Raw genomic sequence first — 16,183 nt, 5'->3', positions numbered from 1 at the left:
AGGTATTATTAAATTGGATTTAACTTGAGGCTTTGGCAGGCAAGTTAAATTCTGAAATATTAGAACCACCAAGAACAAACTTGCTGAATATTTACCAAAAAAAATTTCCCCTCCAAATTATTCAACCACCTGGCAGAGTACAGCTTTCTTCTCTATAATTACAAGCTATTTGCATAGGCATTTCCAGGACCAGTCAACAACTTATTATATACAAATATTATCAAATTAAAATGTAAATCTAATTAACCATAAAATCTTTTAGAAAAATTAAATCTGTCTTTAAAAAGGAGACATAAACTAAAGTAATTCAGCCTTATTTTTTTCCAAAGCTTAAATTATTTTTAATTCAAATTAACTTCAAACTGTTATTTAGAGTGCTAAAGTGTGATGTTTTCTTAATTAATCCAAATTGACAATAAAATTGTTAAAACATTATCTGTTTAATAATGTGCTACTGTAGCTAATAGTTTGCTACAGTAAATAAATACTTGTTTGACAATCTGCAATGTTAATGCCAATTCTAAATGCTACAATTAGAGAGCCAGCCTGAGGAAAAAACAAATAACCACAAATTTATCTAAACAAAAGCACAGCTCAATAATGGTGTACCTTATTCCTAGTTTAGATCATTATTTTGCTGAGACTTGAAAATGCTAATTTAAAAGATATAAAAATATCAAAGACAAACTTTTAACTTTATTTTATTACTTACATTTCTGGCTGTAGGTAAATAAAATGACCAACAGAGGGTGCCAATCAGCCACCTTACTGAATTTTGCTCAAAAATCTGAATTAAAATTGATTGAATAAATACAGATTATAATCTTTTGTTATTCCATACAGGGATTTAAAATAGCATTTCATTGCCAAAACTACCAAGCTACAATGAGAAATAGCATGATGATGAAAGTATTTTATATTTTCTCAATGAAGTACTAAAAGAATTCTAAATGGTGTTCTATGATTTGAAAGCAGGTTAAAAAAAAATCCATCACCTATTATGCAAATAAGTAAAACTTAAAGCACTCAGAAATGCTTAACGTGGAATTTTAAATCCTCCTAAAGCTATGCTATAAAAATAATAGCTTCATAAGCCTCTTAAATTGGGAAGAGGAGCTTTCTTTTCAAATCCTGACATATAACAAACTCTTCTCAACACAAAAAATAGAGAGTTTTAAAAACAAAACCAGCTATGTTTTATTTTAGAAATACCAGGAGAAGACAATTTTCACTAGTAACATATATTTTTTTCTTTAATGTTACAGTATACAAGCAACAAACTAGGAAACTGGAGTATAAGAAACCAGCAATCACATTAAGGGGCATTTTCAAAATGACAAATATGTTGAATAATCTGCATTATTTGGCCCTATAATTGACTTTGATTAGTATCATTTTTACAAAACCAAATAAAGCATTTCATAAATTGAGACAAACTGGTGGACTGGGTAAGGGAGAATATTATTGCTAAAGTGTTATCAAAAAAAGACAGGAGGATATAATGTATAGTATAATTGACTTTGACTATAATTGACTTTGATTAGTGTCATTTTTACAAAACCAAATAAAGCATTTCATAAATTGAGACAAACTGGTAGACTGGGTAAGGGAGAATATTATTGCTAAAGTGTTATCAAAAAAAGACAGGAGGATATAATGTATAGTATGGTCATATAATTAATAATACTGTATTATATATTTGAAAGCCTCTAAGATTTCTTCACAAGAAAAAATATTTTTGTAACAATGTAAGGTGATGGATATTAACCAGACTTATTAACATTTACAATAAATACAAATATTGAACTATTGTGTGGTACACCTGAAACTATGAAAATTTTACGTCAATTACAACTAAATTTTAAAAAATAAAAGTAGAATCTGAACTTTTTTATGTATTTTTATATATTTTTATATATTTATATATATTTTATATATATTTATATTTTTTTGAGAATTTTTTTTATATATTTTGGTCATTACTAAATCACCAGTGCCCATTATACAGCTCAGTATATGCTATGGCACTCAATAAATGTTTAATGGATATTATATGAAACAAATAGAATACAGTCATTTCAATGGAGCAGACAGATTTAGAATAAAGTCATGGGTTTGCATTTTAGTTTTTAATAACTATTGATTGATATGTTAATGAATGTTTATACTCAGCAATCACATGAGGAAAACATCATCTACTTCAGAGCTACCGAACAAAATAATATTTTAAATGTATTCTTTATCATTGAAACAATGTTATATAAATATAAGGATTAAGTTTTGTTTAGTTTCAGTACTTGGAGTTTAATTGCAAGAGGCATTAAAACATTTGTTAAAAGTGATCAAATTTTGAGTTTGATCCCTAGTTCCAGATAACAGTAGCCAACAAAATTAGTATCTTTTCAGGCATCTTACAAAGATCTTCAGGTCAATAAGGAAAGGAAAAAAAAAATCACCAACAGTCCACAACTACAGCATAACAAAACAGAGACTACAAACTTGGGCAAATTAACTGAAACCCTTAAAGTCAGTTACTGGATCAGGTACCACTACAAAACTCAGTATTAACTTGCGATCTCCACAAGAAGAAAGTGGATATAAGACATGGTGGATGCCATTAACATTGTTTACTGGATAATTGAGAGGAAGGGGCTCCAAAAGAATTATGGCTCAGAAGTTGGTGGTTTTGTTAAGAGACAATGGGAGAAATACCCTTTGAAGGCTTAACCATTAAAAGAAAGCAAATTCAGTTGAAAGTAAAAATCCTAAGAAACAAAATAGTATCAAAAAATGAGAAAACTAAACCTGCCAACATTCCCAAAGGCACCATTTATTACAGAAACTGCTCTTCACAATTCTGAAAACAAAAATACTCTGGAACTAAGAAACCAAGTAAACCCTTCTCCCGCTCCACCATCAGTCCCCCCAGGAATGTCCTATATCCTTCATATTTCATTAGTAACAAAAGAAAGGATCCAAACATCTACAGAAAGCTAGTATAAAGTTAAAGTAGAAAGAATCAAACTACTTCAGCTGATAAAAACATTCCACCAATTACTCTCCAAAATATAGTCAAGTATCACTTAATTGTGTTTCAGTCAACAAGGGACAGAAATATGATGGCAGTGTTTGTATACATAGCCTAGGACTGGAAAAGACCATACCAGTTGGGTTTTACATAATTACACTCTCTATTACTTTTCCAAAATGACAAAATGCCTAACAATGCATTACATCTCTCAGAAAGTATCCTTGCCTTATTTAAGTAACACATGACTACATATAAAGTAGCCAAAAAACAGTAATACAATACTCCGAAATATATAGATGTAGTTAGATACACTACTGCAAATATAAAGGCAATCAGAAATCTGAAATTTAATAACTCAGAAACTAGTAAAGGACAAAAAATATGTAGATATATTAAAAAAAGAAGAAGAAAAACATAAAAGAGGAAAGAAATTGGAAAAAATAAAATCATTTCTGAAACAAACAGTAAAACACAAGGCGTGCAAGGATGGAGTGACATAACTGAAAATACACTGAAGGACATAATGAAAGAGAACAAAAAGAACCAAATAAAAAATTTAAAACATCAAAGAGAAAGTGATAAGACATAGAGGACAAAGAAGATCCAACTTCTATGCAATTGGAGTTCTTAGATAAGAAAATTAAAATAATGAGATAGAATATATGCTTTATTCTGTAGGCTTTAACTAAAGAAAATCTTTCTAAAATAATAAGACATTATCTTCATAATAAAAGGGCCTACGTGAGTCTTGTCTTACACATATCCTAGCAAAATTATCAGACTGTAAGATATAGAAAACTGTTTTCAGGCTCCAGGCACAAAGACTAAGTTATTTACATAGGAACAAAATCAATCACTTACAGAGGGAAGAATACTAAACCTTAAATTTGTTGATAACATGAAACCAATGGAACAAACTTTTCAAGAATCTCCAAGAACAAAAATGTTGGCCAAGTATTTTATATACAGTCATGATAATCTTTTAGTAGTGACACTGATGAAAAACTCTTTAAACACCCCAAATTATGAAGATAACTGCATTCAGATTGAGGAATTTACTAGCTCGGGAGCTTCATCCAAACAAGAGATGAAATTAGAAAATATAACCAAAAAATAGGTAGTGAACATATGTATAATTAATGCCAGATAAATGACTAAAGCAAAAACTGAAATGCAAGAGCAGTATGTAAATAGTATCCAAAGAAGGATTTAAAAAAAAAGTAGAAATGGGAAAAAAAGGACAAGTTCATTGATCCTACTAACAAGTAGAAATGATATTTTAAGCAGAAAAACAACATAATATGAAACAAAATAGAACAGAGATTATTATAAAATTATCAGAGTATAGTTTTTTAATACGAATTTGTAGTAACTACTGTGGCCAGTAAAACTCTTCTTAAATTAAAATAAATAAATGAAAAGAGCCAAGAAAATAGTAAAGATAGACCATAATTACATTACACATAAGTTCACATAATATAAAAGAATATGACAAAGCTGAGACCAAATATAGAAGTATGTATATGTAAATACACTTAACTCTCTAGTAAAATTTTAGGATTTTTGAATTGGCTTATAATGTAAAATCCAACTCTGGGGTGAATACAAGAAACAAACCATCAACAAAGTAATTCACAAAGGTGAAAAACAAAGAGATGGGCAAAGATATACCACACAATAATAAAGCAGGGGATATGATCTTGTTATAGAATTCAGGTCCAAAAGCATTATCTCAGACAACAAAAGGACACTTTAAAATACTAAGGGCTGCAATTCACAATGAAAAAATTACCTCAAGGGACTTGCAAGCAGCCAAAAGTAGGAATAAACTGAAAAATCAACCCTGTAAGGGAGTGGCAAGACAATACATTCAGATAGTGGAATCTTTAGCAATAAAGAGGAACAAATCACTGAAACATTCTAACACATGAGGAATCTCAAAGAAGAAAGAAGGCTTAAAATACATACTGGACAATTTTATTTACATTAAGTTCTAAAAAAGGCAAAACCTATAGCAGACAAAATCATCAGCGGTTGCCTCTTGGAGTGGGGACAGAGGTAACTGGGAATTGGAGAAAAGAAACACAATATACCCAAAAAGTACAGTTTATTCAAAGAGAATAAAAAGCAATTTGAAACAAATAACAAGTGACTATTTATGAAGCTGTCAATACTATTATACAGAGAGAAAAGATCATTTCAAGCAACTTTAAAACACAATTCTGACTTTACAATCACAGTAATGTATATTTGTATGTACACACACACTTGCACACACACAAAAACTTTATATTACATCATAGAAAACAAGATGAACTGATGGGTGAACAGTACAGTAAAACATTATAGAGCCTAGGTGGTAGATATATTGATTTTTACTGCACAATTGTTTTCGACTTTCTATACATTGAAACATGTTCTTAATAATTTCTGTATGTTAGAAAACAACTGCAAAGAAATCTTGAACTTGCCTAGGTGGACTTTCTGGTCACTGATACTTTCATTATTAAACTTTTGCACAACAATCACAGTATTAAATGAATAAGGAATATATCAGTTATTAGAAATTAAGATTTTCAGCATAAGAAAAAGACATCAAAAAATAACAATAAAAATACAACAAAACAAAACAACAATAAAGAGACAACTATAAATTGGAGACATTCTGCAGGGGAGGGGGAAGGAGAGAGACCAAAGCGAGGGCAGGAAGAATACAAGGGACTATGGCGATGGTGCACTGGTGAATTGGTGGTGAAAATTCTATGGGGTCTACATCTGAGGGAGGAAGGGAGGGAAGGAGGAAGGAAGGAAGACATAAAATATATAGAAAAATAGATAGTGGTATTAAATACAATAATTTTTAAAACAAAAACCTATAATGATGAAAATAAAATCCTGACTTTTTAAAAAGTCTCTCCCATGGCTATGTCCACTGAAAAGACCCAACATCAGTGATCCCCTGTAAAAATGAGCACACCCAGGGCCCAGACTGTGGTTTCAAAATACCATCATCATTAAAGGGAACCAGGATTCATTAGAAAAATTACTAACTCTAGGTCTGAGGGCACAGAATATACAAAGTAAGTCTGGTTCATCTTTCTGTACCAGAAGTAAGGAAGTTCTCTTAATGACTCACAGAGGCAAGTCAAAGAAACAAAGAAATCAGTTTGAAAGAATTTCCACTGAAAAAGTTTGGGACATTTATCTATCAAAGAGATTAATAGCTATAAATGAAAATACCACATCAAATAAATAAAAATCCATGAATTTATGGAGAGAAAAAGAACATTTATGTAGAGAAACGTTCTTCTCTACAGAAGAGTGTCAGCTAAAAAAGTGTTGAAAAATAAAAGATATTCACAGTCTTGCAGGCCCCCTTCAAAAACTTAGATAAGCTTCATAAAACCAGTAAGTGAAAATTTGCAGGATAACAGAATATTCACCCAGTCCTAATATAATGTCCCACGGATTACTTATGACTCACAAAGAGAAAACTACCATATCACAAAGAAGAAATCTGGCAATTGCCATATAAACCAAGGGATCAAATTCAGTATCACTTAAGAGTTGAAAAACCATTTATCATATTACATCACATTGGCAGCTTATACAGTATCCAACCTCACCTAGAAATTTTCTTGCAAAAAAATGTATAACCTGGGCCTCCCCGGTGGCGCAGCGGTTGAGCACTGGGTTGCGAAGCTGCCCGCAGCCTCTGCAGTGCCGGTTTGATCCCCAGCTGCTCCCTGGCCACCGGAGGAGGGTCCCACATGGCACGCAGACCTCTCCTACCGCCCACTGCTCCCCTCAGCAGTGTACTTCGATCCTTCTGCCTGCTCTGCTCCCCACTCTGGCTCTAGTGAATTCTCTCACCTTCCCACGCTTCTGGCTTGCATAAATAAATAAATAAATAAATAAATGAATGAATGAATAAATAAATAAATAAAATCTTTAAAAAAAAAATGTATAACCTGAGTCTGTTTAAACCTTTAGATCCAACTTACTCATGGAATAGCATGATTCTGTTAAAGATTAGACTCTTGAAAACATTACCAAGGAGATTTTAGAATGGGTAAAATGATTAAAGGAAACTAAAGAGATATAAGCAAATGTATTACATGAATATTGACTGAATCCTTGTTTTGGAAAAAAGTTACAAAGGATTAACTTTTGTCAATTAAGTAAAACTGAATACACAATATGATGTGATTATTGTGGAATGAATGTTAGTATTTTATAGGCAGAAGAATATTCTTGCTTTTAGAAGTTATACCCCAAACTACTGAGATATACATGGCATGTAGTCTGCAACTCACTTTCAAATGATTCAAACAAACAAAAAAGGAGAAATGTGTGTGTCTATACATGCATTTATGTGTATATACAAAGAAAGCAGTGGGTGAACATATATGGCAAATTATTTAATGCTCCATTACATGGTGTTTAAATTTACATCTTAAATTTCATAATAAAAGGATATAAAAAGGTGAGAGAGTAGGGAACAGTAGGTGCCAATCTGGAACATGGTGAGCTTAGAGGCCAACAGAAGACAACAAAAACCAGAAATAGGAGAAACTGACAAAAAGAAAAAGGAATAACTGGCATACAATTTATTATTATATTCTAAGTATTATTTGCCCATCATATACATGGAGAGAAAAAGGGGGAAAATATTATTATTTGAAGCACATGTTAAATTGTTCTTAAATAGATATATAGGCAGTATTGTTAGGTATTCTGAGTAACACAAAGGAGAATAAGGAATAGAATCAGCATTAGCTGAGCTGCATTTAAGCTTCAGGCACTAAATGCTCATTAAAAAACATATGAAATGCGTGGTGACATCATCTCTCACTAATAAGTAAGAACCAAACACTGCCCTTGCCTCCAAAAGTTTATAATTCAAAAAAAAAAAAATGAGTTTGTCAGTAGCTATATCAGAATATAGTATGTTATAGAGAGATACTCATGCTTCATATGCTACTAAAACTAAGAGGAGACAATCATCTTTTGATTTCTTACTATGAGCATAAAGGAAAAAAAATTAAAATTTTCTGAATAGAATCACCAAGGAAACTTTGACCATATAAGTAGGGCATTGTAGAACAAAAGAGGTCTTGTTAAATGAGAATGGAAGACAGAGTACTTCAGTATGAGCAAAGGCACTGGAAACAGGAAAATTCAAGAACTGTTTGAGATACAGATCAAGCATTTAACTGAAGTAAATTTATAAAGGAGAAATTTGAAAGATAAGGTCTATGAAAATAGTTTGAAATCAGACCATAAAGATCCTGGAATGCAACACCTATCTAAAGAATTTTAGTAAATGAAATCATTATTAGCTGTTTTTTTAACAAGTGGACCAACATAAAAAGTCTTTTTAAGTAGACAGATATATTTGGCAAAAAGATACAAAAAAAAAGATAGGGCGATAGTCTAGTTTACCAGTCAAAAGACTGGTAAATTGACAGATTGTTGTAAATGTGCAATTTAATACTTTGAACTGAGGCAGTAGGCTGTCTCACCCCTCCACCCCTCACACTCTCTACTGACCACTCAACTGAGAAAGCTCTCTGTATCTTACTTTGATTCACAATGACTCTGCGAATTACACAAATACAAATTTAGGAATTAAAAAAAAAAGTAGTATATCAGAAAGTGTCTCATAACTACACACAATTTAGTAGGAGACCAAAGCTTTTGTTATATTTGGATATGTAGTTAAGAATAAGCACAAGTTATTGGACTATTATCATTGAATTCCCAACTGAGGTTCCTCATCTAAACCACAGAATGACTGTTTTCTCAATTCTCCCCAAGTTAAGTCATTGTATACAATGAAAGTCTTGGGTCATTAAAGCTAATTCGTTCCTGGAACTCCAGTTTTACAGGGTTGTGAAATGAAGTGAGATAATTTCCCTACTTTAATAAATTCATAATAAACTGAAAAATAACTGAAACTGTTTATAGAATATTTATTTCTGTACAGGGAGCAACTTGAGTGATCAATTAGAAAAACCTGAAACTCCTGCACTGGTTTTGATCTCTTCATTTCTCTTGCCAAAAGTTATATTATTAGATCACTTCTATGGCTTCCTATTCTTAAATGTTTTCCTAAAAATTGGTTATTCAATTATTTTGTCTTACCATACTTTTCAACACTCTACTGTTAAATAACCTTCTCAAATATCCATTTTATCATGCCACATCTTGCTGAAAATAAAATTATAAATAATTGCTATATAAACAAACAAAGAAATAAAAGGAAAGCTCTATAATAACTCACCATAGCAGCGTGGGGTAGTAAGTGGGCTTTTTGGGGGAGAGGGAGGCAAGGGGTAGTTAGTCAAGTAGCCCTATGTCCCAGTCACATAGTCACTGTGCGCCCTCTGAAACACTTACATTTCTAACTCTTAGTGCCCAGTAAGATGGCAGCAGAATGAAGATGGGGGGCTCATCTCCTCCACAAATATATAACCAATCACAACTAAAATATGAAACCCTTGAGAAATAAACTGATGACTACTGTATACACCAAGGGTGATGGCACAGTGGAAGAAGCAGGAAAAACTAAACAGATGCTTAAAGCAACATCAGGGCAGTAAAGTAAATGAGTGGGGAGAGCAGCTACCATCAGAGTCCTTCTGAGGTTAACTCAAAAGCACATGCCCACCCTGGGGACTTTAACAACCAGGGACTATCCTGGAGAAGGGGTGCACCACCGGAGAACTGCAGGAGGTACTCACTTGAACCTGAACCTCCATAACAAAAACAGCTGGATTCGGAACAGGCTGAGAGATCAGGTCACCTATGTCACCTCACAGAAGAGGCTATTATTTGCAGCCTTTGGCTGTGATACTCAAAACACCTGCCTTACTCCCACCCAAGGCCAAAGATGAGACAATCAGATACTGTCACTAACCAGAATCTGAAGCACCTGGACTTTAATAAAAGGAACAAAGTGCCCTAGGGTAAAGCTCTATACTTGAAAGGCAAAAGAGAACAATTCTCAGTTTGTGGCCCTGTCTCAACTATAATCCCCACCCAGGGTTACATCTATTGTGCAAACAGCTTTAGAGGTTGAGCCTGGCCTAAGACTGTTTGTGACATGTTGACTAAGGAGTTGGCCTAGAGGAGGGGGCCCCTGTGGGTCTTCATCACACAACTGGATGCCTGCAAGAAACCCGAACCCTTGGTGTTCACAGGCAGTGATCATTTGCTGCCTTACTGCCCTGGCCCCTACCTGTTACCCTTTACCAGGATCAGCGCTCTGGTCACCTGAACAGTTATACAGGCATCAGTCTAAATTCCAGTTTCAAAGTCTTTAATAAAGAGATTTCTCTCTCTCTCAACTTGTACTGTGGTATCTGTGAACACTATAGCACAATATCTGGCATACAGAAGTTAGTAAATTGATAGAATATGTTAATAAGTTAACACCAAAAAAATCTCTAGAATCCTAAATAAGCTTCCTTGAATCTTGCTACTCCCTTCCTTTTCACATCTGGCTCCATCTTTGGTCTCTACCAAATACATCTTATCACTTCTCTTGAATAATTCATGCTCATCTTTTACCCTAATCATTTATTTTGCTATTTCTCTTTCTTTTCTGTCATTTGGAATGCTGCTTTCCTTCTACTCAACTAAGTAAACCCTATCCATCCTTTACAAGCTAGAAGATTCAAATCCAATTTTTTCATTACACCTTCCTCAATTCTATCATTTCATACTGATTTAATTCTACTTTGAATAAAGTCTAAATATACTGTCTGTTAGTTTTTTGCATTTCATCATAAATGTTACAGAAAGTGTAATGGTAGACAATAAATACATTAAAGTGCCAATTCAATTCTGCTAGCAATGTAACAATTGAACACTTTTCAAGTGTTAAAGACAACTGAAAAAAACAAATTAAGGAAAGACTGCTGAGTCTCTAAAATATTTGATTGCTGAATATGTATGTATTTCATATTATGACAAATTCTGCTCTTTGAATGTGAATACACTAGTGCACTTAGTAAGTGTTCTGAAAATAATAGCTATTAGGTAAATATTTAATTGACTAAACAAATGGCATAATTTACATAACTTTCACCAAGGAACTAAAAATGACACCATTTAATCTTTAGATCATTTTTATATACTAAGAAGGCAAGTACTATAATTTCCAATTACATTTGATCAGTGACTTCACCTTATATCTCTGCACAAAAAAATGAATTGGAAACAAGAATTCATAGGGAATATTCAGGTTATCTTTTAAAAGGAAATAATCCAATAATTAAGGAAGACAATATTTTGTATAAATGATTATAAATGTGTATAGTACCAAAACAATTTTCATTTATCAAAAATAATCGGTAAAAAAACATGCACATCATACATATCCCTATTTTTGTTATATAAATCCAACAGATATTAAGCTTATTTAACAATTTTATAAATTAGCAACTTGAGATAAGTTAGATTGCCAAACTAAGAAAATGGCCAACTCACAATTCATAGTAAATTTTTATAGACTATGGTGGCCAAATATGATTCCTAGAGGAATATCACAGATGAGATAGTGAGTTTAGAATCCCACATTTTACTAAACCAATGCTTCTAAAACTTTTCCACTGAAACAGCCCCCCTTGAAAAGGCTGAGGATAAGAAATGTATGTCCTAATGACTATAATAATCCAAAACTTAGGACACAGTTCTAAAGTTTTTCATGCTTTATCTTCAAATTCATGCTATAGAAAGATAGGCCATATTTATTTTATGGTTTTTGCATATCTCCTGACACATAATTATGTATACTCAATTTGAAAAGCACAGATTCAAATAATGTATGTCTATCTGAAAAACAGTTTCCTTGATTATATTATTATGAAATAATTTCATAATTCCAGGAACATATAATAAATTTTGTATTTGTTGAGTAGTAATTATGCATAAAGTGTTATATTAGGTTTTAAATACATATAGTCTAAGTTGTTTTTTTTTTTTTCAATTAAACTTTTCTTTTTTTTTGGTGGGACACTCGCCAGTGGCCGGGGATCAAACTGGCGCTGCAGAGGCTGCGGGCAGCCTTGCAACCCAGTGCTCAACCACTGCGCCACCAGGGGAGGCCCTTTTTTCTTTTTTTTTTTAAAAGATTTATTTATTTATACAAGCACTGGGTACAGTCAGAAGCGCGGGAGGGTGAGAGAATTCACCAGAGCCAGAGTGGGGAACAGAACAGGCAGACTGACGAAATACACTGCTGAGGGGAGCAGCAGGTAAGGCAGGAGAGGTCTGTCACGCCATGTGGGACACTCACTGGCAGCCGGGGATATAACTGGAAGCTTCGCAGCCCAGCGCTCAACAGCTGCACCTACACGGGAGGCCCAATATAGTCTAAGTTTTCAAAGGCAAGTATTATCCCAACTTGCAGGAAGGAACTGAAGCACAAAAAGATCAAATAGCACTACAGTAATACAGCTAATATATACTGCCATTTTGTATCAAAGTCTTTATTATTTCAGGATCTCATTGATATTTTAATTTTATAGAAATTTCTGTTTCTGACCTGTGTTTTTACTTTTTAGGGACTAAGATTAATGCACTGTGAATAACCCAAAGACAACTAAAAATTAAAGGAAAATTTTTTGTGCTAGAGCACTAAGACTAATCAACAATGAGTGATATAAGTCCATTTACATTAAATAAGAAACCAACATCTGATCACTAAATTGAGTCAGTTCTCAGGTCCAGTAAGACTTGGCATTGTAAACAGAGTAGAATGTAAATTACATATTAAATTCATAATCCAGAAGGGCAGAATGGAGTGACAGAAGATAGAGGATTTAGCAAATCCTCAGTGACCACACATTTGCTTCTGCCACTAGCCAGTGACATGTCCTTGAGCAAGTCACATGCCTCTTTATATGAAGGGTATCAACTGGCAGATTTTTAAAATTCCTTACCATTCATAAGTGTCACATATTCTTAATTTAGATGGTCACACTTCAATTTTTATACATAAGTTTCTTTTATTTTTTAAAGATTTATTTATTTATTTATTCATACAAGCACTGGGTACAGTCAGAAGCACAGGAGGGTGAGAGAATTCACCAGGGCCAGAGTGGGGAGCAGAACAGGCAGAAGGACCGAAGTACACTGCTGAGGGGAGCAGCGGGCACGGCAGAGGTCTGTCACGCCATGTGGGACCCTCACCCAGCGGCTGCAGAGGCTGCGGGCAGCTTCGCAACCCAGCGCTCAACCGCTGCACCACCGGGGAGGCCCTCTATACCTAAGTTTCTATCCTTTAGTCAAAACTTCTTTATTAGCACATTAAGCAATTCATTTTTTTGTCTTCTAACTTGCATTTGCACATATTTAACTATCAACCTTGGTCCTTCTTCATAAAACAGTCCCTTGAGTCCTTGCTTCTTTACCACTTTCACTTTATAAGCTGGATGTACTGAACAACAAAACTGCCCATATGAAAACTTCTGCCTTAATAAGTTTAAGCTCTATTGTCAAAATGTTTTTTAGAAACCCAAAATTATTTAGAGGCTATTTCAGTTTTTTTTTAATCTTTGGTGATTTAATATTTGACGTTAGTTGAAATTATATCATGTTTTTAATACAATTCAAATATTTAATTACATCAAAAGCCATAAGCAAACTAATATGTTACTAACCATCTTCCGGTTTGATTTGCATTCTGCTCTTCTAATTTCTGTAGCTCCAATGTGTAGGCCATGATTCGAGCATCACACACCATGAGATTCTTAACTGCACACAAAACCTGATCTTTCTGAGTGCTCAGAGAAAGGAGTTTCGATATTCCTCCTCGCATTCGAATTTCTAAATCTATTTTTTCTTGAATGCTGCAGTCCTTAAAAATAAAAAAAAGCATTTTTAAGAGAAACCCAAAATTATAATATTTCTTTTTCCTCCTAATAAATGGTATATGGTATAAATTGCATGCATATATGTATGTATACACACACACCAGAGAATATAAAATTATAATACTATTTACTACATTTTCCATCTAGATAGTAGATGGAAATATTACTAGATATTAATATTATTAGATAGTAATACAATTTTATAATGTATCAGGAAAGCTTTAATTTAACAAAGTTTTAATGTGAGTTAGTAGAAAAATAAAGCTATTTTAAAATGTTCATTGCAAAATCTTCATTTCTTCACAATCTGCTGGCTAAAGGACAAAGTTAAGAAATATTTCATGTTACCATAACTGCACGTGGTAATTGTATCCCCCAAATATAGCTGTATTCCCAGCATTTCAGAATGTGATCTTAAGATGGGGTCATATTGGATTAGTATGGGTCCTATAGCCAAAGACTGGCTTCCTTTATAGGAAAGCCATATGAATACAGAGAGAGAGACACACAGAACTCCATATTGAAGAGAACAGAGGAAAAGATTGGAATCTACAAGTCAAAAGACGTCAAGGATTGCCAGCAACTACCAGAAGATGGAAAAGGCAAGCCTAGGTTTTTCAGTGGGAACATGGCCCTGCAGATACCTTGACTTTAGACTTCTGCTTCCTGAACTATGAGAGAATAAATTTATTGTTTTAAGCTACCCAATGTTGGCAATTTGCTAAGACAGCTTCCAGAAACTAATATAATAGCTGATGAGAACAATGTAATATTACATTGTAATATTACATGTAAATATTACATCAGTTGTACCACAGGATGGTAAATGTGGTTGATGATACTGAATTAACCAAGGAAAAACTCTGAATGAGCAGACGCTGAATAAAGAAAGTACAGTTTAGCAGCAAGGAAAAACAAGTTATTTGTCATGGTAAGAAGTATAAATAAAATTTCAGGAGTATTTTAGCAATGATATTTAATGGTCTTACTCTGCATATAAGTTTCATATGTAACATTAAAATTCTGTAATCTGAAATGTTTGTTCTGATTTAATTCATAGGTGACTTAAAAATTATAAACTACAGAATACTCTCTATTGTACTACAAATATCTAATAATGCTCCATTATGTCCATTTCCACAAATAAAATGACCATCCTAGTTTTTGTAGTAAAAAATGAATGCTATAATCTACCTTTAAATGGATTAACATATATAACCAAAAATGTGAATAGAATCTAATAACAAAAGTTTCAGACATTAAAAAGCTACTATTTTCAAAAAAGAAAAGCTGGGAGTAAATCTATGAAGATAACGCAAAAAGAGAAACTACAATAGGTAACTTGACCATCTAAATCAATCGAATGTACTATTCATACACAGAAAAGAGATGTTTAATTACCTTCTGTAATTACAGCATTTAATCACTACCTAAAAACCTTACAGTAAAACTCAAAATTAGTGTATTATATATAAGTAACCATTTGCTGGCTTTTTTAAATACAAATAAATTTCAATAATTCCATGTCATCTTTTTATGACTTGTCTGTCCCAAAATAAATTCCTTTTTAATGTAATTACTAATTAATTTTCAGAATTACCTATGTGATCCATATGTTTATAGAAATAAATTCTAGAAGGTTGGTTAGTAGTGGAGAATAGTTGGAAGCAACCTGAAACTGAGATAGTGTTATCCCACAACTCAAATACAAACAAATACTATCTTTTTTTTTTTTTAATTCTGATTTTTAAATGCTACAAGTGAGGCAGTAAGTTGGACTAGCACATTCGTTCTTAAATCTGACTGTGTATTAGAGTTACCTTGGGCAAAGAGAAAGGGTTTTATAAAAGCACTACTAACTTGAAGTCCTACCCTAACATAATTAGCATCTCTGGAGGTTGAAGCTGAATATTTTTTTTCAAGTTTCTCTGGTGAATCAATGCACAACCAAGGCAGAGTACCACAGCAATCTGGAAAGCTGCAACAAACTTAAGGAACCAGTAGATGGCCACAGTCACATTAAAGAACAGATTGGGCTTCCAGGGGTTTCCATCTAGCAAATGGAAGATCACTTATTGATAAAGACTTCATAAAATTATGTAATTTGGGAAAAAAGGAAAGGTAAAGCCAAGTTTTTCTTTTTAATCTAATTTGCAAGATTCACTGAGGAAATGTGATATATCTGTTAAATAGTAATATTAGAATACTCTCAAGTAAGATTCAGCAAATTATGCCCTAACCAAATCCTATTTTGTAAGTAAAGATTAAT

General features: G+C 33.0%; 1 protein-coding gene across 1 annotated transcript in view; it reads right to left on the bottom strand.

Moving 5' to 3' along the window:
- RTKN2 (rhotekin 2) overlaps window positions 1-16,183 on the bottom strand; it is a gene marked incomplete at both ends in the record, with an annotated part of 75,358 nt that overhangs the window by 55,924 nt on the left and 3,251 nt on the right. Inside the window, one exon of the mRNA XM_084246137.1 lies at window positions 13,702-13,898. Within this exon, the coding sequence (XP_084102263.1) occupies window positions 13,702-13,898 (197 nt within the window). The remainder of the gene's footprint in view (window positions 1-13,701; window positions 13,899-16,183) is intronic.

Source organism: Talpa europaea (genome assembly GCF_964194135.1).
Source record: "Talpa europaea genome assembly, chromosome: 10".
Lineage (NCBI taxonomy): Eukaryota > Metazoa > Chordata > Mammalia > Eulipotyphla > Talpidae > Talpa > Talpa europaea.
Note: the sequence above shows the minus strand (reverse complement) of the source record. Positions and strands in the feature narration are given on the sequence as shown.